Below are 21,771 nucleotides of genomic sequence, written 5' to 3'. Positions count from 1 at the left end.
TTAGGGTTCATGTGTCATGACAGTGTCATGTCACTCTTATGTAGATACCTTCCAGTAAAGTGTTACCGAAGTCTTACATCGGTTAGATTGCTCCAAAGAGATGCCCCTCTGTGTTTCAATGTATATTGGTTAAGGGTCACAAAGTTGTCACTTAAAATTGGTGCATACATATGGTATTGTAAACCAATGCTATCCCAGTAATAGTGTTTATCTGACATATTTATTCACCATTTCAAATTCATGTTGATCACACATCACATCAAAACAGTGGGTGCTGCATGCTTTTACAGGCTGGATAGAATTGGAAGAGGGCAGATGAGAGGAGGAGGAGAAGAGATGGATGAAATGGATCAAATTGAGTCTAGGAATCCTAATGAAAACAGATGGAACAGAGTTATCTCGTTTGGATTTATACAGATGGATTAAAGAAGTGTGTGTGTGGGGGGGGGGGGTTTCTCAGTTGTGTCTGACTGACAGTTGCAGAGGTCAGTGTGACGGCCAAAGTCCTCCATCACTCTCACCATCTAATGAAGAGCGAAAGGGAGCACGGACGGATGTTTCTTTCACCTTCGACGCTGAACCCGGTGAGGGAACTGGGGACAAAGTACCAAGTAAGAGAGGCTGAAGGAGGTGAGTGCTTTCTCTTCTCCTCGCATCAAATTGAGTTCACTGCCTTGACGTCGAGTGCTGAGAGGTATCGGTTCGAGTGTCTGTCGCCTGGAGAGGTTCCATGGCGACAGCAATTTTCACCTATTTTCCTCTTGATTCCGCCATCTGTCTTCCCACCAATTACTGTGCTGATTTTCTGTCACCGTCTTTTTTTTTTTTATTCTTTTAATGTGATTAGTCATGTAAAACCAATGGCTCCCCCGCACCTTCTCTTTCAAACACCTTCGCCAATCATCTCAGGCAAATGGGCAGAGCTGCTTCTCCTTGGAAACTAGGAACATGCTGGTGATATTTTTAGTGACATGCAAGAATCGAGGTGTACCATATGGAGGGTTAGGGCCTCTTTTATTTTTTCGCAGAATTCTGACTTTCTTATGACATTTTTCACATGTGGCCCTAATCCTCTTCCGTAGTACCATAAGTCAAGTAGAACAAAAATTATTTTCCAATATTCCCTTGTCAGACATTTAACATACACTGCTGACGTGCTATTTTTTGACAATGTTTTGAATATTTGACCATCTCTGTCTCCATCCCTACCGTTCCTCCACCAGCCCAAGCCCCCGTTTAAAAACCCCGCGCGATGGCGTTCCTGCAGCAGATGCGCTCCCCTCGCCTCTCCTTCATCCAGACCGTTGTGTCTCTCATCACGGGGGGCGTTGCCCTCATGTCCTCCTACTGGTGCGTGGGTAAACAGAAAGTGCCCAAGCCACTCTGCTCGCCCATCAAGCAGAGCAAATGCATCCCCGTTCCCGGCGTCACCAACTCCTCCACCATCCATTTCTCCTGGGAGACGGGGGACGACCGCTTCGTCTTCCCCAGCTTCCACACCGGCCTGTTTCTCATCTGCGAGGAGAACATCTACACAGACGTGTGGGGTAAGAGAGGAACATAGGTAGAAATATAGAAACATATTCTTGATTTATGTACGACTGCTTGAGAAAACAAAAGAGGAAATCAGTGGCGTAGTCTAAGTATTGTAGTAGGTATACTGTACTGTATATTGGCCAGAACCTGCCTTTTGAGCATCATCAACTTTATTTCCTGTATTCCGATACACTTTTAGGCCTTTGCGAAGAAGAAAAAAACAGATGACAATTTTAAATTTATCAAAATTATAATGGAAAGTATGTTGTTGCGTGTCATTGAGCATTTTTAAGTGGGTATATGGAAATCCTGGATCTTTCTTAGTGGGTATACTGGGTATACCTGCGTATCACGTCGACTACACCACTGGAGGAAATGTGTCCGAAAAGGTGACGATGTGACGGGAAATAAATCCCCTGTCCAGTCAGCTGAAATGAAAACGCAAACCCGCTCTCAAAGGAAGGTCAAAAGTCATTCATTCAACCTTTATTTACACTGGAGAGATCATTGATGGGCGGCCGTCATTCACAATGACATCGAGTCCAATTACAAAAACTGATATTGACATTTGATAAATGAAGAAGGATAATTGGATGGATGCCGAAAGAAGGTGAAATTATGTAAAGCAATTACAAGTAGAAGTTTGGAGGTTTAAAACCAGATTTCTATATTGTCCAAAAGGCACAAAATGACTTGATTTTAAGGAAGTGATGTTAAAGTTGCTCGGGTTCTTTCAAACAGGGGGGGGGGGAGCCCAGATGTGTCACACTAGTGACCCTGAAAAGGATTAAGCAGGTGGAGGATATTAATAAATGAGAGAACACAGGATTTGTGCGAAGAAATCTACAGCGAAGCACTGACAGACCTCGGTTATACATGTAGCCATGTTCATAGAAAACAATCAGTATCACTGTAAGGGATTTCATAAGCATAATGTGCTGATCAGCAGTGATGGATTGTAACTAAGTACATTCCATATGTAACTGCATTTACTCAAGTACTGTACTTAAGTACAAAGGTTGAGGTACTTGTACTGTACTTGAGTCTTTTCTTTTCATGGCACTTTCTACTTCTACTTCTACTCTGCTACATTACAGAGAGAAATATTGGACTTTTTACTCCCCTACATTCATCTGACAGCTTTAGTTACTTTACAAAGTAAGATTTTTGAACACAAAACACATGTAGTTTATAAAAAAAAATGTTTTATTATAAATGGAATTGAATGACCCTACAATATTCATGCTGGTGATTAGATGATTAAACACTTAGTTGATTGACAGAATTGTTTTCATAATTTCCAGTTTCTAAAATGTGAGTCATTTTCTGCATTGAGCACTTTTACTTTTAATACTTTAAGTACATTTTCCAGATATTTGCATAATTTTAGTAGTTTAGTAGTAATTGTATTACTAATAAACTAGTAGAGTACTAGTAGAGTATTTTTACAGGGTGGTATTATTACTTTTACTTAAGTAAAGGAACTGAATACTTCTTCCACCGCTGCTGATCAGGTTGTGTGTAGTAGAGGATATTCTATTCCTGAGGTGAGATCAGGATTGGCACAGAAACAGGAAGTGAAACAAACTAACTGTGGCACTAGTGCGACAGACAATGAAGTAGGTCACAGGAGGAGAGGCGAGCCAAGGCCATGATATGAATTAAGGCCACTGGTGTGTTAATTTGTATTTTGTATACAGTATGTGTGTGTGGCTGACCGAGTGTATTTGTGTGTGTGTGTGTGTGTGGGTACGTGCTCGGCCCAAAGAGGATTATTATCAGTGTGTGTTCTGCTCACAGAGATTTAGACTACAACAGCATGACTCAATTATGGATTAGAAACCCAGAGAGAGAAAGGTTAATAGGATTCCCAAACATCAGCTGGGTTTCACAGTCTCATTTGTGGCTGATTTGCAACAGATTGTAAGGATTGAGTTGGAATTTCAGCCACAAATTTCAACGGACTTATGTGGTCAAATACCAGTATATAAAATCAGTCAATCAATCAGCGTTTCGGCGTTGAAGGTCCCATGACATGCTGCTGTTTGGATGCTTTTTATATAGGCCTCAGTGGTCCCCAGCCTTGGTGCAGAATTACAGCCACTAGAGCCAGTCCCACAATGAGCTTTCCTTAGTATGTGCCATCTCGGTGTCTGTAGCTTTAAATGCTATTGAAGATGAGAGGGGGGGCAAGGTGGATGGTGTGGCCTTGACCAACTGCCACTTTGCTTGTTTGCAAGCCATGAGGTCTCTCTCTTTCTCATGGGTGGGCCAAATTCTCTGGGCGGGCAAAGCAGAGAAAGGGGAGGTAACCTTGCTCCTTATGACCTCATAAGGAGAAGATTCCAGATCGGCCCATCTGAGCTTTCATTTTCTCAAAGGCAGAGCAGGATACCCAGGGCTCGGTTTACACCTATCACCATTTCTAGCCACTGGGGGACCATAGGCAGGCTGGGGGAACTCATATTAATGTTAAAAAACCTCATAAAGTGAAATTTTCATGCCATGGGACCTTTTAATAGGTTAGTTTGGTAATGGTTGGCAGTGATGAAAGCAAACACCAATCCTCCTTATGTGCCTCTGCTACAAAAGCTATACCTAAATGCAGTGTTGTGCCTGAATGCAGTCATTGAACGATAGTTCATGAACTCGTTCGTATTTTGGGCAAACGTGAACTGAACGTACCGTATTACTGCCTGATGAACGTTACTGTGAACTCGTCGTGAGGATGGGAAAAATCTGACATTTCTGTGCAAACTTTGCCCCTGGCTTTCAAACAGAAAATCCGCACTTCAGTCCCATCCACAGCAGAGCTGGAACGGCCCGTTGAACTGAAGCACCCGGCTAACCTTTCAATTTGGAAAAATAATAGCTTGCAGCAACATATGGAAAAAAAGAACTATGAACTAGTTAAATTTTGGAACTGTGAACTTCGTTCAAAATGTTGAAGTATGAACTATGAACTGAAGTAGTTCATTTTAAAATTTGTGAACTGAACTTTGAACTAGTTCATGTAGAAAGTGAACTTTCCCAACACTGCCTAAATGTTCTTCTTGTTGTATTAATGAAGGTATTTTGTTTCGTAGAATTCCCAATATTGTTGGACCAAAATTTTTGGTTTACTTTCACCAGTTTTCAGTGAACAACTGCAGACCGATAAGTTAGCGACTAGCTAGTCCATATCCACAACGTTCCACTTCCGGGATTGTACCAGTGCCGTCAGAAATTCCACCGGATTTCACCCTTTTTGGCCGGATGTCCGTTTCCTTCCTCTTTCTTTGTGTTGGCGTTCTAACCTCCGGTGGATTTGTGAGGACTATGGTTAACTGCTCCTCAGATCTCTGCAGGGTAAATCTAGACAGCTAGCTAGACTATCTGTCCAATCTGAGTTTTCTGTTGCACGACTAAAACAACTTTTGAACTTACACGTTCCACCAAAACAAGTTCCTTCCCGAGGCTGTTTAGCAGAGGCACCATGGCTCCGTTTGGGGCTTAGCGGCGCCCAAGACGATTGTGATTGGTTTAAAGAAATGCCAATAAGCCAGAGCACATTTTTCTCCCATCCTGGAATGCTGTGTGGACTAGCCAGACCCTCCTTCCCAGCGCTGTTGAGGAAGGTCTTGCAAAGCGAGATTACTAAAATAAAGATACTGATGTCATAATTAAACTTATTCAGCCCTATAATTCAAACAAAACAGAAACAAAATAAATCAGTAAATATATAACTATTAAATATAACAAAACATTGAATAGCTCCATTTTTTAATTTTGGTGATTTTATATAAATTTCAACATAAAAGCTTTTTGTTTTCATCCCCAAAATGGGTCTTTCCCCCCTCCACTTCTAGCAATTCCATTAAAATAAAAAGGAATGCAACCTGTTTCTGCAGTCAGTTAATCTTCTTTGTGGCTTCTTTACCAATGTGTTTACATGCCAGCTGCAATAATCACGATACCCGATTTGGCTCTAAATTGCAGCGGCCCGTAAGCTCAACAAACTGTGACTTGGAAAACAGATGCAAACAGACAAAGCACAAGGAAATGAAGAAAACACCCCCAAAGTGAACAGACACAACCAATGTCAAGAAAAATGGGAATTGGACAGATAGTCTAGCTAGCTGTCTGGATTTACCCTGCAGAGATCTGAGGAGCAGTTAACCATAGTCCTCACAAATCCACCGGAGGTTAGAACGCCAACACAAAGAAAGAGGAAGGTAATGGACATCTGGCCGAAAAGAAGGACACCTGGTGGAATTTCCGGTGGCACCGTAGCAGTCCCGGAAGTAGAACGTTGAGGATATAGACTATTATTTTAGTAACTTTTGAGTACCTGTTTGTGCTTTTGTTTTGAAGGTAGTGAGTCTGAGCCAGCAGGTGAAGTTACATACTGTATATGGGTGAGCAGGGATAGTACCAGGTAGACATAGGGAGGGCTTATGTTTTTATTTTGCCAGGGCATAACAGGGGGGGGCAGTAGCTCAGTCCGTACGGAGTTGGGTTGGGTTGCCGGTTCAAGTCCCAGTACGGACCAAAGTACAGAGTGTGGATTGGTAGCTGGACATTCACTCTGACATCTCTCCATTTGTGCATGAATAGGTCCTGAGTGTGTGTGTGTGTGTGTATTTCAGGCCTGTGTGTAGTGATTTCAAAAACAGAGTGTAAATTGTAATTTCCCCACTAGGGATCAATAAACAGTATAAATTAAATTAAATTAAAATTAAATAAGAGAGAGATTGTTCTTTCTTGAATTGTTTATGTGCCAAAATGGGAGAAACAAACCTCACAAAACGCCACCCTTGCCTGGAAAATGAACGTTTTTATTCCCTCCATAAGATTCATTCCTTCGGTGCCTCAGTGGCTGTTTGATTTTTGAGTTTGATTTTGTTTAGTCTGAGGAAAAATCGCCACTACAAAAAAATCTACAGTAGACACACTGACTGAGTCTCATCTTGTGCTGCTCCTGAGTGTTTCCCTGTGAACTCCATCCCTCCAGATTTACACCAAACAAAATCCTATGATCTCCTATCATTATTACTTCAAAGCATTTAAACATTATGGCAACTGTTACCCCAATCGGACCAATTTGACAACACATTCACAGCATTTAGAAGAAAAAAAAACTGCAAAGTTAGAAAACCCAACCAAAGCACAAGCAAATGAAGAAAACCTTTTCACCAACGTGACATTGGTAGTTTTCTCACTTTGCAGTGTTTTCTCTCGAAATGCTGCACCCGTGTTGTCAAGTGGTTGAAAATGTTCATTTCCTTTCGCTTTGTCTGTTTGCATCTGTTTTCTTGTGTGTCGAGCTTTCAGGGCCACCATAGCATAGAGCTAAATACGGTACGCTGATTATTGCAGCTGTCATGTAACCCATTGGTAAACAAGCCACAAAGAAGATTAACTGCCTGCAGAAACAAAAACAGGTTGCTTCTATTTTTTTTTTCCCCGTTTGCTTCTCATTTAACGACCTTGCTTGCAGTGCTGGTGAGAACACATTTTAGTTTTTAGGGTGAAAACAAAAAACATTCATGTTGAAATTAATAAGTGAAATGAAAGACAAGACACACTGACAAAGTCTCATTTTGTGCTGCTGCTAAGATTGTTCCCATAGGCCCCATCCTTCCAGATTTATACCAAACAAATCTCATAATCTCATCCCATCCGATTACTGCGGGCCATGTAAACACTTCTGGTTCATTCACACAGTAATTGGATCCCATTGGGTTCATTTAAATGCACAACAACTATATGCACAGGCTCAGTTCCTCTTGGACATGGAGAAGCAATGGTGACTATACAAATATCACCGTCACAGTGGTTACTTTTGCCACAAGCCAATGCATTCTGACATACAAATTCGTATGATATCCTAGGAAATTAGGCGGCAGCCTGGCTGGTCACATTACAGTTAAGTGTAGCTGTCTTTACAGTTAGATTTAGCTGAGAAGAAGGTTACTGTGAGCCGGGTACAGAGCACCGTGAGGTGCTGGACATTTCAGAGGCCGTTGCAGTTGAGTTTAGGCACCAAAACGACTAGTTAAGATTAGAAAAACAGATTGTGCTTTAGATTAAAACACGGGTCCCCTTAAAGCTGTAGTGCGTAGTTTCTGTCTCCCCTAAGAGGAATTCTATATCCTGACAAGGCAGACCCGCATCAAGATGTTGGGTCTGGGAACTCACCATTGGCAGGGCTCGATCTGAGGGGCGGGATAAACGGTTGTCTTTCAGATTCCCTCTGCACGCAAAAGGATAGCGCTACAACCAACCAGAGCAACGCTAGTTGATAGATTCAACTTTTGCTGTATCCGGTCGGCAAAACTCTGAACACATCTTCCTTTTTTAAGAAGGACTTCAGAGCCGCTCTTTGTTCTTTTCTCAAAGAAAAGCTGAACTCCAAGTCTTCCAGAGTCGTGGCCAAAGCCGATTCCAAAGACCGCTGTTCTCCAGCAGCAGCAGCCATCTTCTTGGTTTTCAAATTTAATTTATTGTGCATGTTTGAGTTCATTTCTACTGTACATTTACATTTGTTCTTTGATTCCTAGAGGAGAAGTGTCGAGGGTTTTATGTTTTGACCCCAGGATCAGAAAAAGGTAAACCGATTCATTACATTCTCTTGCGGGGTTTTTTTGTGGGCACTTTGCTCTTGCTTGACTGTAAAAAATCCAAACCTTTGCCATTGTTTGTGCTCAGCCTCTTCTCTTCCCTCCACAGCAATGCTATGGCTGTCTATATCACTGGAGATCATGTATGTCGGCCTGCTGTTAATCAGCTGCACGCTGCTGTCCGTGCAGTTGTGTATCCGGACCTGTTGCCCCTCCACGCAGCGCTGGGGCCAGCTGCTCAACGCTTTCGCTGCCGTCTTCACAGTCCTGGGAGGTACAGCTTTTACTTTGGATACATACAGTAGTTGAATAAGACTTTAATAATAGACAGAGATCGACCAGTGTTTCCTTTAGCTGATAGCTGGAATAGAAAAATGAAAAAGTAATGTGTATATGTACAGTATGTGTATGCATGTGTATATGTGCATGTAAGTAGGTATATGTGCATGTATGTGTAAGTATACATACAAATTGTTTGTATAAAACTAAAGTTGAAAAGTAGAAAAAGGGGGTAGGGCCAGAAAAACTTACTACCTACTCCTTTTTGAACACGAAAATCCTTATTTGAATCATTTACAATAATCTTGAAAGATATGCTTGCTGAATATTTAGTTCTTGTTGGTTTCCTTGCTTGTACTGAAATGTAGATGAAACCTTTAAATGATGTAACCAACCAGTTTGGTATCTATTCCTCTGTCTGTGTTCCCAGGTCTGCTTGGGATGGTGGGTCACATGATGTTCATGCAGGTGTTTCAGACCACCGCCTCAATGGGACCAGAAGACTTCAAACCTCACAGCTACGGCTACTCCTGGGCGTTCTAGTGAGTTCATTAAACACACTCTACTGAACACTTAGGGCCCTATCTTTAACCCGGCGCAGCGCGGCACAAAGTCCGAACCAAGTGTCTTTGCTAGTTTAAAGTGATGGTTCGGAGTAATTCACCCTAGGGTCCTTTGCACCATGACCTCGAGCCAAACACCCCCCCCAGAAGCTTTTTTCACCTGGGTCTAACATTGGGAGAGTTAGCGTAGAGTAGCGTTATCAGCTGAATAGCTTAGCGCAGGGGCTAATGGACCCACGTTTGTATCTCGTAAGTTACTAATAATGCCCGAAATTATACCAAACTTCTACAGTAGTACAAATAGGTTATGCACTCATAAAACGACGGATTGGAAAGTTTGTAAGTACACCAGAAGTTTATGTAAATAACACTTGCCTGCTGGCTTCTGCTCTCTGCTGTTGTTGTTGCTGCTGTGAGACGAGTACTTAGGGACGTCTACAAATTACAACACCGAAAAGAGATGCAACAAAAATATTTTTTAATTTAACTTTTTTTTTAAGTAAGTGCTGTAGTATAACTAGCAGGAGACAAGTAATAATTGAGGTAAGTTTGGAGACATTACCTTATTTAATCATTAAATGAATAAGTATTTTTTTTGTATCTCTTTTCGGTGTAGTAATTTGTAGACGTCCCTAAGCACTCGTCTAACTGCAGGTAGCAGCAGCAGCAGAGAGCAGAAGAGAGCAGGCAAGTGTTCATAAACTTCTGGTGTACTTACAAACTTTCCAATCCATCGTTTTATGAGAGCATAACCTATTTGTACTACTTGTAGACGTTTGGTATCATTTCGGGCATTATTAGTGGGGTAACTTACAAGATACAAACGTGGGTCCATTAGCCCCTGCGCTAAGCTATTCAGCTGATAACGCTACTCTACGCTAACTCGCCCAATGTTAGACCCAGGTGAAAAAAGCTTCTGGGGAGGTGTTTGGCTCGAGGTCATGGTGCAAAGGACCCTAGGGTGAAATTACTCCGAACCATCACTTTAAGACCGACGCAGTTGTGAGTTACCAGTCTTGCACCCGCGTCGTTTAAATAACAAATGCACCTGCGCCCATCTGTGCGCCCATGCGCGTGCTGGTCTTACAGGGAGGTGTGTTCAAGTGCATTCTGGGCGTATTGCTATCTTGAGGCAGCGGGAAGTGATGGCGCCATTGACCAACAAAAACCTGGTCTAAAGTCAATAACGCAGCATTTCATTGTTATTTTAACAGAGCATTAGTAAAATGCTCCTAGGACACTATGCTTGTTACACACACAGGGACGCACAGCAGCACACACACATGCAGAAGATTACAAATAAAAATATTACGGTGCAAATCAATCAATCATAACAGCAATGCTCCAAGGTCCAAACGCGCCTGGCTTTTGAAGGGAATGGGAGATGATCTCTGATTGGTTGATTGCATGTTACGCCCACAACACACCTCTGATTAATGAAGACACTAAGTACAACCCTTTAGAACCATGCGCCCGGCGCACGGACCCTTTTTTCCGCCGTCAAACTAGCAAAAGTGGATTTGGACACGCCTTAAACGCACCTGCGCCAGGCGCTTCACACCGTGCTCTTAGATCGTTAAAATAGGGCCCTTAAGCACACACACACATGGTGCCTGACTGAAACTGCACCGAGTCCAACAAGCCATACGACGATATAGGTTGTGTATTCCTACCCTCTCATGTGACCTACAGGATCGTTTTTCGTCCTCGTATCTAAACCAGAGAACGTAACGCTCGCGGTTTTAAACACGTTGTTCGTGTTGAAACGGTCGCACTTTGGTTAGGTTTAAGCACCAAAACTACTAAGTTAAGTTAAGAAAAAGATCATGGTTTTTTGATGATGATGATGAATCATTTTATTTCGGTTAACGTACATGAAAGAAACAATTTTTTCCCACAATTTGCCACCGTATCTAACCGAAAAAGCGACAAAGTGGCACATATCTCTCCGCTGGGAGCTGTGCTTGTCTCTTTTTCTTGAAAAAGGAGAAAATGATGCTCTTCAAGTTTTCCCCTCAAGTCAAAGTCTAAATGGACCGAGTATATGTCAACACAGAACCACAAGCGAACCGCCTGCTTCCTGTTTCTCTCTGTCTCCGTCAGCATGGCCTGGTTTGCCTTCACTGTCTGCATGTCTGCCGGTGTCTCAACCCTGAACAACTACACCAAGAAGGTCCTGATGGTGGGGCCCAGACGCGGCTCCAGCCTCAACGCCTGCAGCTTTAACTTCATGGGGCTCCTGCCACCCCATTACACCCCTGCCAACCCGGGCCTCACCCTGGCCTGTCCCCCGTCTCCCCCCCGGATCTCCCACTTGTCTCCCTACTACGAGCCCCCGACAGCAGCGTCACCGGCCTCCGGTCTGAGGCGCATGCACTCCCACTCCCTTCCTCTCCCCCACTCCAACTCCTTCCCTCCTCCCCCCTCCCACCCTGCACCTGCATCCCCGTTCCACCGCCTCTCGCTCCCCTCGCCGTCTACGTCACACACCCCGTCCGTCTCCGTCCACCTGAGCCTGCCGGGACACCAGGAGAGCAGTTACGAGCCGGAGGACTACAGCCCACTGTGAACCAGCGGAGTCTGGTGTAATGTTTGCTTTAGTCTGAATTAAAAATGGTCAGCAGTCCAGTGACCCAATGAATCCAGGTAATCAGCTGTGATAACAACCACTCAGTTCAAATAGAGAAGGACAGTGGGTTACACTTTACTGTGACACTGTCATGAAAGTGTCATAAACATTATATACAAGTCACAACGTTCTTGACATAACGCTTCTTTTAGAAGGTGTCATTCGGTTTTTGTCATGACAAGTTAGAGTTAGGGTTAGAGTTAAAGGTCCCATGACATGGTGCTCTTTGGATGCTTTTATATAGACCTTAGTGGTCCCCTAATACTGTATCTGAAGTCTCTTTTATATAGACCTTAGTGGTCCCCTAATACTGTATCTGAAGTCTCTTTCCCGAAATTCAGCCTTGGTGCAGAATTACAGCCACTAGAGCCAGTCCCACAATGAGCTTTCCTTAGGATGTGCCATTTCTGTTTCTGTAGCTATTGAGGAGGAGAGGGGGGGGGGGGCGTGGCCTTGACCAACTGCCACTTTGCTTGTTTGAAAGCCATGATGTCTCTCTCTCATGGGTGGACCAAATTCTCTGGGCGGGCAAAGCAGAGAAAGGGGAGGTAACCTTGCTCCTTATGACCTCATAAGGAGAAGATTCCAGATCGGCCCATCTGAGCTTTCATTTTCTCAAAGGCAGAGCAGGATACCCAGGGCTCGGTTTACACCTATCACCATTTCTAGCCACTGGGGGACCATAGGCAGGCTGGGAGAATGCATATTAATGTTAAAAAAACCTCATAAAGTGAAATTTGCATGCCATGGGACCTTTAAGGGTCTTATACAGTAGCCGAAGAAGAAAAAGGTAAACAACGGCAGAACTGGCAGCAGCATTGACGTCAATGTTTCGATTTGATTCGATGACCTACTTCATCGGATCAAGCCTTTCATTCGCCATAAAAGAACTCATCTTAACCCAGGAAGTTTACAAGAGAGACTTGTAGTCACTCTGAGATTCCTGGCATCCGGTTGCCCAGGAGCTCGTCCATGCTTCCTGTTTCCGCTTTGTCGCGCGCTGCTGAAAAACAAAAGAGTGGTGCGCTATAAATCTGGGCGCGCCGGCAAGATCTACGTCATTTTGACGTCACAATGGCGCGCGCTAGCTTTGCTGCGGCTGCTGTAAAACGGCCATTAGGGTTAATGACAGTGTCATGACAGTGTCATGTGTTCATGACAGTGTCATGTCACTCTTATGTAGATACCTTCAAGTAAAGTGTTACCGGAAAGTGTAACAACCATTGTTTTACAAACTGAACGTACTGCTTTATAAACTGTATTATTTAGAAACAAATCTTACTAAAACTATTTTCAATTGTCATAGTTTAAACTGCCGATATCTTCTTTTGGCTAATGCACATAATTGTAATAAATGTGATCATCAGACCGCTGGCTGTTTGAAACATTTCACTGCTTTTTGTCTGCAAGTCTCAAATAAAAAAAGAATCACTCTAACAAATTAGCCAATAGATCATAATTAAACACATTTACAACTATCCTTACTCCTAATCATGACAAATGGAGATGAAACCAAAAAAACTTCTTTTTATAACTAGTTTTAATATTGAAAAAAATCATTGTCACTGTCATCGATAACAGGGAAAGAAGAAATGCAAAATACAAAACCGCGTTAGACATACAGATGAATTATGGGAAACAGTACATATTTACATAGTCCTACTATATCTCACGCTTTAAGAGTCAAGGCAGTTGCCGTTCTGTCACACAGAGCTGACATTACTGGATTAACAGTCAGACAAGAGATGGGATTAGTAGGGGTGTGCAAAAAAATCGATTGTCATTCGAATCGCGATTGAAGCTCTACCGATTCAAAATCGATTCATAGAATTCCAAAAATCGATTCATATATATATATTTTTTTTAATTGTATGTCTACTGCAATCACATGGGAAAAGTAACTACATTGACATACTGTGAATCGTTTTTTTTAATCAAGAATCGTTTTTTTAATCGAAAATCGATATTGAATCGAGTCTTGAGCCTAAAAATCGATATCGAATCGTGACATTTTCTGAATTGTGCACCCCTAGTGAGTAGTGGATTTAGGTAAAATGGCAAGTTTGATACATTCTCGGTTAATGGAACTCAAAATCTCTAAAATATTGTGTTTGCTGCATTAAGAATGGACCGAAAAGAAAATGATGTTAAGTCCTACTACTTCTTTGGGGTTCATTACTCGGACATATTTGGAAGAAAAAAAAGCTCTGTATTGTAGTGTAGGAGTTCCTATATGATTTGGCTTTTCCACTTCCGCGCTAACTCGAGTTTGATGTCTTCCTACTCACAAATAATTACAAAACAAACTCACGCTGTATTATTTTACTGATTTTATATTTTACGTCATCACATATTCTCATTAGATCACACACAAATCTGTAACAGCTGACATATGAATGTTTTTTTTTTAAGACTTTAAACTTGCACAGCTTTGCCGATCGATGCCATCACATTGTAGTGACACTCTGTTTGATTAGCGGTGCATTAAAAGATGTTAAAACCAGAGCAGATACATCAAATAAAATCCATGAATAAAATAACAAGGACAAAAAATAAAAAAATAAACTAAAATCATAAACTCTGCCCATTTTATCCAACACTAAATATCCATATGTAAATGTACATTACAAAAGAAAAAAAGGCCACAGATTTTACTGTTAAAATAGCGGAAATATTGATAGATCTTAATTTATCAGAGCATTTTATATCGTCAGGCAAAATCTGTTCAGTTAATAACAAAAATATTCTTAATCCTTGGAAATCCAGCCCAAACTCTGGGTTGAAAATACACTCAAATACAACTGTGATTGATTGAGCTTGCCTTTTACTGCCGAAATATCCCAAACACTCCTAAGCTATGTTCACACTTAGCGTCTTTTTTGAAAAAAAGAAGCTGGCAGCATTTTGGTTCCAAAAAGTGTGTGTGTCTTTTGTTGCTTTAACAACAGCTACTGCTAACGTATCTTAGAGCGCTATGTGGAGCGGTGCTAACGTTAGATAAACAAAGTGGCGGAGCGAGCTAGAGAAAGAACAGAGAGAGAGAGAGAGAGAGAGAGAGAGAGAGAGAGCGGTGCTACTGACGTTAGATAAAACAAAGCGAGTTCCCTGTACAGGGAGCACCCGGTCATATCATATAACTCGCTGTGCTCCGACTCCATTTTTTCTTGGTCTGGCTACTCCGCTTGTCATTGGTCGGCTGTCAAAAAAGCGCTTGACGTAGTTTTTTTTTTTTTTCAACTTCCAAAAGATGCCCTGAGCTGTAGAAAAAAAGTCAACAGTGGCGTTTAAAAAAGCACTCAGGACTTTTTTGAAAACACAGTTTACTCCGTAGGATTCAAATGTAAAACAGACGCTGGCACCTTTTAAAAAAAGACGCCAAGAATGAACATAGCCTAAAAGTGTGAAACCCTGACTATCTGACAGCAGACTCAATCAAACACTGGTACATATTTGAGAGGATCAACAGGTTCTATCTGTAGCTGAATATACACTAGCAGCACAAATCTGGTATGGTATAAACACTGTTTACGCCATCCGTGACTAAAAACCAGATTTCAGCTGAAAGAGTAGATCCAGCCAAAGGGTTTGGGGCTGGTTTGGATAGCTCTAGTGTCCGTCTCACGCTGTCTTCTTGCGTAGCACAAAGTAAATGATGGAGGAGATGAACGTAATAGCGAAGGAGGTCCACGCCAGGATGTAGCAGTGACCATACCAGCCAGAACTCTCGTCGAGGTGAAAGCGGTCTGTGTAGATGGAGGCTGCGATCATGATGCACAGACCTGGAGGAGAGGAGACAAGGAAACATCAGTGAGGGGGTAGAGAAGGAGACAAAATCAAGAGTTGTGAGGATACAAAGGGAAGACAGGGAAGAAAGACAGGGTTTCCGCGGGGTCTTAAAAAGTCTAAAATTTCATAATGCAAATGTTTGGCCTTAAAAAGTCTTAAATTCGCTGACGTTTTGTGTTATAGGTCTTAAATAATTTTAAACAGGTCTTTATTTTCCAACGTCCATGCAACGCTACCTTTAATGCTCTTTTTTTTTTATTTATATATATTTTATATTTTTATTTGTTGTCGTTCTTTTTTTGCTAGTTCGAATATAATGTCGCTGTATTACGACTACAAATGAGACCAACATGCAACTTATATTGCAGCCAATCAGCTTTCGTATTATTGGCGGTAGTGTCTTTCGGCTTGTACCACGGACATACAGTGCTGCTCATGAGTTAAGGAAAACCATGCTAAAGCTGACTAAAAAGAGGAATTAAAAATCATCTTTTGGAAATTGATTTTAATGCCTTAATTAAAAAAAATTAGGAAAATCCAACCTTTAAGGACACCAATTTTCTTTGTGAATGAATAATGTATCGTAAATAAATAAATGTTCTTCCTTAAAATACAGGGGGCATAAATATACACACCCCTATGTTAAATTCCCATAGAGGCAGGCAGATTTTTATTTTGAAAGGCCAGTTATTTCATGGATCCAGGATACTATGCATCCTGATAAAGTTCCCTTGGCCTTTGGAATTAAACATTAACATCATCACATACCCTTCACCATACCTAGAGATTGGCATGGTTTTATTTCAGGTAGCCCAATTGCTGGTTTGATTATTTATTTATTTACGATACATTATTCATTCACAAAGAAAATGTGTGTCCTTAAACGTTGGATTTTTCCTCATTTTTTTTAATTAAGGCATTAAGATCTATTTCCAAAAGATGATTTTTGTATTCCTCTTTTTAGTCAACTATAGAATAACTCAAATGAGTATGAAACGGATGTTTTTATTCAGGTATGGGGAAGTGCAAGTTTAGCGATACTTGGCTTGAAAAAACTGTATTTAGGGCTTAGTTGACGTTGTGACTAAATGTCTTAAATTTCATTCATAATGGTCTTAAAAAGGTCTAAAAAATGACTTGGTGAAACCCGCAGAAACTCTGGAAAGAGGGAAGAGAGAGGGAAATAAACAACAAAACAAAGATACTCACAGGCGAGGAGCTGAAAGACGCCGGAGATGGTGAACCTCTGTCCTTTCTGGAGGGTGAAGAGCTGAGCCAGGAACACAAAGATGCCCAGGCCGGAGAATATACACGCCAGCACTGAGCTGGCCTGCACTGCCTGGAGGTAATCTGCAGGGGGAGACAGAGAGACCAACACAATGATGTGATGTGATGGGGGGGGGCTATCCTAAATATGTGCTAAACATCATACTTGATACACCCAGGACATGCCGCAGTGACTCTGTATAGATAGTTGCTCAATGGCAGGAATGTTACGTTCACACACCGCAAGGATTTTAAAACACGCTGATCATGACACCATGGAAAGACAAACAATGGCTTTGTATGTTTTGAAGGTCCAAAAGTTCTATCAAAGTAGAAGCAAAACTACCGTGTACCCCATCACTATGCATCAACACACATAAGGCTCAGGAGATAAACACAAGTCATTACTTTCAGTTTTTGCTACACAATCTTGATCTCTTTGTTATATGGAAGCATCATTTTAGAGCTATTCTGGTCTTAATTTTCAGTGCGAAAATAATAATTTGGATAACTGCAAACCCATTGTGTGTCCCCAATCCATCTACGTGCACATGTTCTGGGTAGATGTCAGAAGAAATAAATACTATAAAATGAGATTCTAGCTACATGTTTGTACAAGATACACTTTTTTAATTTAATGTGTAGGTAAAAAAAGGTAAAGTCAGGCACCAATCAGGATTGAACAATATTTGAATCAAATCAGGTGTAATCAAATCTGACCAAACCACACCCACACAGGCCTGATAAAGCCATTTTTGAGAATAGGGTATGTAACATTGGTTGGGCTGAAAATGGCCTGGGTGCTGTTCTATGAGCACTAATGCAACCCTGTCAAACAGCCCCAGACTGAAACTAAGAGATTTTCTCCCTTATCGTTATGCTCATGAATATTTAGATAAGCTGCGCGCTGATTGGTTGGTTTACAACGAGCGATACCCGCACAGACCTGACAAAGCCATTTTTTTAGCATTTAACTCTCAATAAATGATACCAAAAGATATCTTTTTTTCATTTTAATCTTGGTCATTAAAGCATAAATATTTAGTTTTAGAGAAATGCTTAAAAAGTTAAAGAAGACCGATTGTCAGGGCCTTTAATGAAATTCAATTATTATAGCCACTGGTGTAGCATTAAGGCAGCACAGTGAGTCAGAAAATCAATCAAACATTGTCGGCAAACGCTGACTATGAACTAAATGTGACTTTGAGTGTTTCAGTGTTGTAGGCATGGAAATAATTGCTTCTTTGCAGCGTGGCCGTTGTGTCTGGCTTACCCTCTGGGTAGAATGAACCTGTGGGAAGGGCGGTGTAGTTCCACACTCCGTTTTGAAGTAGCCACCGGGCCCACACATCAGTGGACACCGTTTCAGTCACCCACCAGGCCTGAGGGGAAAGGGCAGAGCGACAGCATTTTATACCTGAGATCATGTTTTTGATATGGACAACCTTCCTACATGCAACAAGGAAAATTTATGAATCAATAAAAGGAGAGAGAGAGAGAGAGAGAGAGAGAGAGAAATGTGGAGAATTCAAAGCAGGAGTGCGTGCACACAAAGCTGCAGAGCCAGCGTGTGTGTTCACCCTGTGTTCTGGCATGTATTGAGGGGAGGCTGCAGGCAAAGGGACAACAATCAGACGGAGGAATGCACATCCGACTGTCACTGTGGCATTCCACAGCTCTCTGGTATGCAACATTTACGACAACACAGGCCAGAATCTGACATGTTTACGTGTGTGTGTGTGTGTGTGGGAGAGGCTTGTTTTACTATATTCGTGGGGTTCAAAAAACGGGGAATACAGTATACTTGTGGGGTCTGCACAGCCTTGTAGGGCCCAAAATGTTGGACCCCACAAGGTTAAAGGGCTGTTAGAGGGTTAAGACTTGGTTTTAGGATTAGGGTTAGAATTATGTTATGGTTATGGTTATGGTTATGGTTATGGTTAGGGTAAGGGTAAGGGTTAAGGTTATGCATTCAGTTGTGGTGGTTAAGGTTAGGGTAAGGGACTAGGGAATGCATTATGTCAATGACGGTCCCCAAAAAGCTAGTGTGTGTGTGTGTGTGTGTGTGTGTGTGTGTGTGTGTGTGTGTGTGTGTGTGTGTGTGTGTGTGTGTGTGTGTGTGTGTGTGTGTGTGTGTGCGTGCGCACCGTCTGAATGCCACCTTGGCTGCAGTTTAAATGCACACACACAGATGCACTCGATGACACCGGGTGACGACACCGGGTGACGACACCGTGGCGTGGCCGGCTCATCTGTCACCCGGACATGTCAAACATGTGGCCCTGAGAAGACAGCGGACCACTGACATACCGTACAAAAGGAATGGCGGCCTCGAGCGATGGCCGAGAGGCGAGCAGCCAATCACTTCTACGTCTTGACTCTTTGCTGTCCGTCAGCGTGCTCATACGAGAGGCTCATAACTCTTCAGCTCTGCCATTCTAACGCTCAAACTATGGGGAAGTTAGGGATTACGCAGGGGGGGGACAATTATCCCTTGGGGCTGTGATGAAGTGTTAAGAGTGCCGCACTGTGACAGGTGTGTCGTAATAAAACGCCCGGCAGTTAAAAACAAAGCCAAGGTGTGCTTACATTGTCAATGGTGGCCACCAGGAGGAGGACGATGCCTATAATGTGAAGGAGAAAGATGCCAGCGAGGAGAATCAGCATGATGACGATGCTGCAGAGAGAGAGAGAGAGACACAGAGAGAGGCACACAAGAGGAAACTTGTTAAACCACTTTCCACTTTTTTATTATATGGTATGAATATAACTGGAGGGCTAACTGTCACCCAAGCTAATAACACAAACACAAAAACCCAAACGGAGTAGTTTAGCAGCTACTATGAGCAGAAAGAATCAAATAGGCCTATGGCCAATAACAATGGCTGCACACTTCCTGCCGGGTTTCAGAAAGCCACCAAACACACACACACACACACACACACACACACACACACACAGTACATATCATCATGAACGCACTCGGAGCAACAAAGCAAGGCCAAAACCTGGCATCCGCTCAGGGTGTGGCTTCACAACTTCTAATTACTTTGAGTTACAGCTACGCCACTCCGAGTGAAATGCCTGCAAATAGACGTCGGGATAATGTTCTTGTCGAGAGGGGGGGTGACACAAATGCAGGGGTGTCGTATATTTGTGCAGACAGATTCAATTTTCAATGAATTAAATTCAAATTGTATTCATAGTGTCACATCATAACAGAAGTTATCTCAGGACACTTTACAGATAGAGCAGGTCTAGAACACACTCTATAACACACTCTATGTATAGATCAGTACACAAAATCAAGACTGTGAGAGAGTGTGTGTGTGTGTGTTTGTTAAGGAGGGAAGCTGATGATGATGATAGCGAGTTTGGGCTTGTCTTGTGCTCGGAGAACCCCGCCTTAAAATAACTGTAGATAATACCTGCTATCCTAGCAGCCTAGCTGGCCCATCCCGCTGGTTACACATTATTACACACACTATTACACATGTAAGCTAACAAACCTCTCCACTGTCCCTCAGGCCCCTCTAGGCTACTGTAACTGCAATAGTTCTACCTCCCTGGTCCCTGCACAAGTGGCTCTGCCCTCACGTCACACATTTAAACCCTTTTTGTTTTGTTCATGACATTCTTAATAGTGTGTGAACTACGCGCGGCTGCATCCAGTACTGAGGCCGCACTGGGCGCTAAGAGGCACATCTGGAATGTGCTGGCTCTTTCTACAGTGAAGGAGTGGTCAAGGGCTGGGTCCACACACACACTTATGCATGCTCGCCAGCTCACTCACACGCAACCACACACATACACAAACAACGGAGCAACCAAGGGTAACACTGGTGCATATGTGATCACGCCTGACGCATCTGCTTCAAACGGCGACAGTGAAGTGATAGATTCAGCTTTTAAATATTTGTATAATTTCCACCTGAAGCTCAGAGAGCTCAAACGCCGACTTATGTTGTCTTCTGCTAGACGGGCAAACTTTAATGAACAACTTCTGGTCAGAAAATATAACAAGTTAAAAAGAAAAAAGCTCAGCAGTTGCATTGATATAAAACACGTTTGTGAAATACTTTGATCAGACGTCTCACAAATTCTTGCCTGACACAAGACGTCCAAACTGTTGCTGCTGGGATTTTTTAGGTCTGGCCTGGCTTTGGCACATTTTCCATTGCGCAAAATGGAATACATGTGGCTAAGGCTACTCTAGGTTTTAGAATGCTAAAAATCCCCCCCCAAAAAAGCAAGCTGGAAAGTAGTCCTGTGTCTTTTAAAGAAAAGAAAAATATATATATATATACATTCAAACAAGTGACTTTAGCACTGCTCCAGGAACCGGGCACATCTGGAAAGCTGCCTCACCTGGCCAGTTAAGGTGGAGTTACTGTAATTCAATAGCAAAGTTGCCTGTAAAGGTGAACAGGTATATATACGGGAGGTACACACACACACACACACTCTCACACACACACACACACACACTCACACACACACACACACACACACACTCACATTCACACACACCTGCCTTTACTCTGTGCCTCATTTGTTTTTCTTAAATAAAAAATACTGAAACAAACCTGCAGAACTCCTATTAAAATACCACCTTTCTATCATTCTCAAGCATCTATAGAGAAATTAAACATACAGAAGGATTCAAAAAGCACAAGAAGTTACTGAAGACTTACTGTTTGAAGGCTGTGTGTCTCTTTTCAGGTCTAATTCCTTCTGCTCTCAAGATCACTAATTTCAGACTCGGAGTCTAAATGCACAAACACTAGGAACTACCCGTCCGCCCACTTTTACCCAGCCCTCTTTTTAAGTCCACACCCCAGACAAGCCTCTGCCTTGCTAGATCACATAACCCCCCCCTCTACTCTACTCTTTGCTCCATGTCCCACCCTCTCTTTTTTTCTGTCTACTTTACACACATGCAAAAGCTCCAGCCAGACACTATTTCCACAACTTTTGTGGGCAGGCGATATTTATTTTCCCTTTGTGTTCGGTGTCTCACGTCTCTGTCACTCAGCCCCGTGGTGGTGAATTTGTCAGGGAGGGCAGCTGATGACTCACTATGACACTAATGTTTGAGGGGGGTGGGGGG

At 42.4% G+C, this 21,771-nt stretch overlaps 2 protein-coding genes across 3 annotated transcripts; one reads left to right on the top strand and one right to left on the bottom strand.

The window, feature by feature from the left end:
- The first annotated feature begins 474 nt into the window (after positions 1-474).
- On the top strand, positions 475-11,739 carry LOC120573943 (germ cell-specific gene 1-like protein). 2 transcript variants are annotated; one of them, XM_039823857.1, is made up of 6 exons: positions 475-630; positions 1,224-1,547; positions 8,079-8,126; positions 8,248-8,412; positions 8,848-8,959; positions 11,084-11,739. In XM_039823857.1, exons 2-6 carry the CDS (start codon positions 1,253-1,255, stop codon positions 11,547-11,549), a joined length of 1,086 nt encoding a protein of 361 aa, XP_039679791.1. In that variant the 5' UTR covers positions 475-630; positions 1,224-1,252; the 3' UTR covers positions 11,550-11,739. The 2 variants fall into 2 exon arrangements, with proteins under 2 accessions (XP_039679791.1, XP_039679792.1); XM_039823858.1 differs by lacking the exon at positions 475-630 and having other exon boundaries at positions 831-1,547.
- Positions 11,740-13,924: 2,185 nt separating this feature from the next.
- LOC120575146 (epithelial membrane protein 2-like) lies at positions 13,925-21,498 on the bottom strand. The gene is made up of 5 exons (XM_039825794.1): positions 21,356-21,498; positions 19,251-19,338; positions 17,935-18,043; positions 16,605-16,745; positions 13,925-15,388 (listed from the first exon to the last, which is right to left on the bottom strand). Exons 2-5 carry the CDS (start codon positions 19,326-19,328, stop codon positions 15,228-15,230), a joined length of 489 nt encoding a protein of 162 aa, XP_039681728.1. The 5' UTR covers positions 19,329-19,338; positions 21,356-21,498; the 3' UTR covers positions 13,925-15,227.
- Positions 21,499-21,771: the final 273 nt, after the last annotated feature.

Source organism: Perca fluviatilis, chromosome 15, assembly GCF_010015445.1.
Source record: "Perca fluviatilis chromosome 15, GENO_Pfluv_1.0, whole genome shotgun sequence".
Taxonomy (NCBI): Eukaryota; Metazoa; Chordata; class Actinopteri; order Perciformes; family Percidae; genus Perca; species Perca fluviatilis.
Note: the sequence above shows the minus strand (reverse complement) of the source record. Positions and strands in the feature narration are given on the sequence as shown.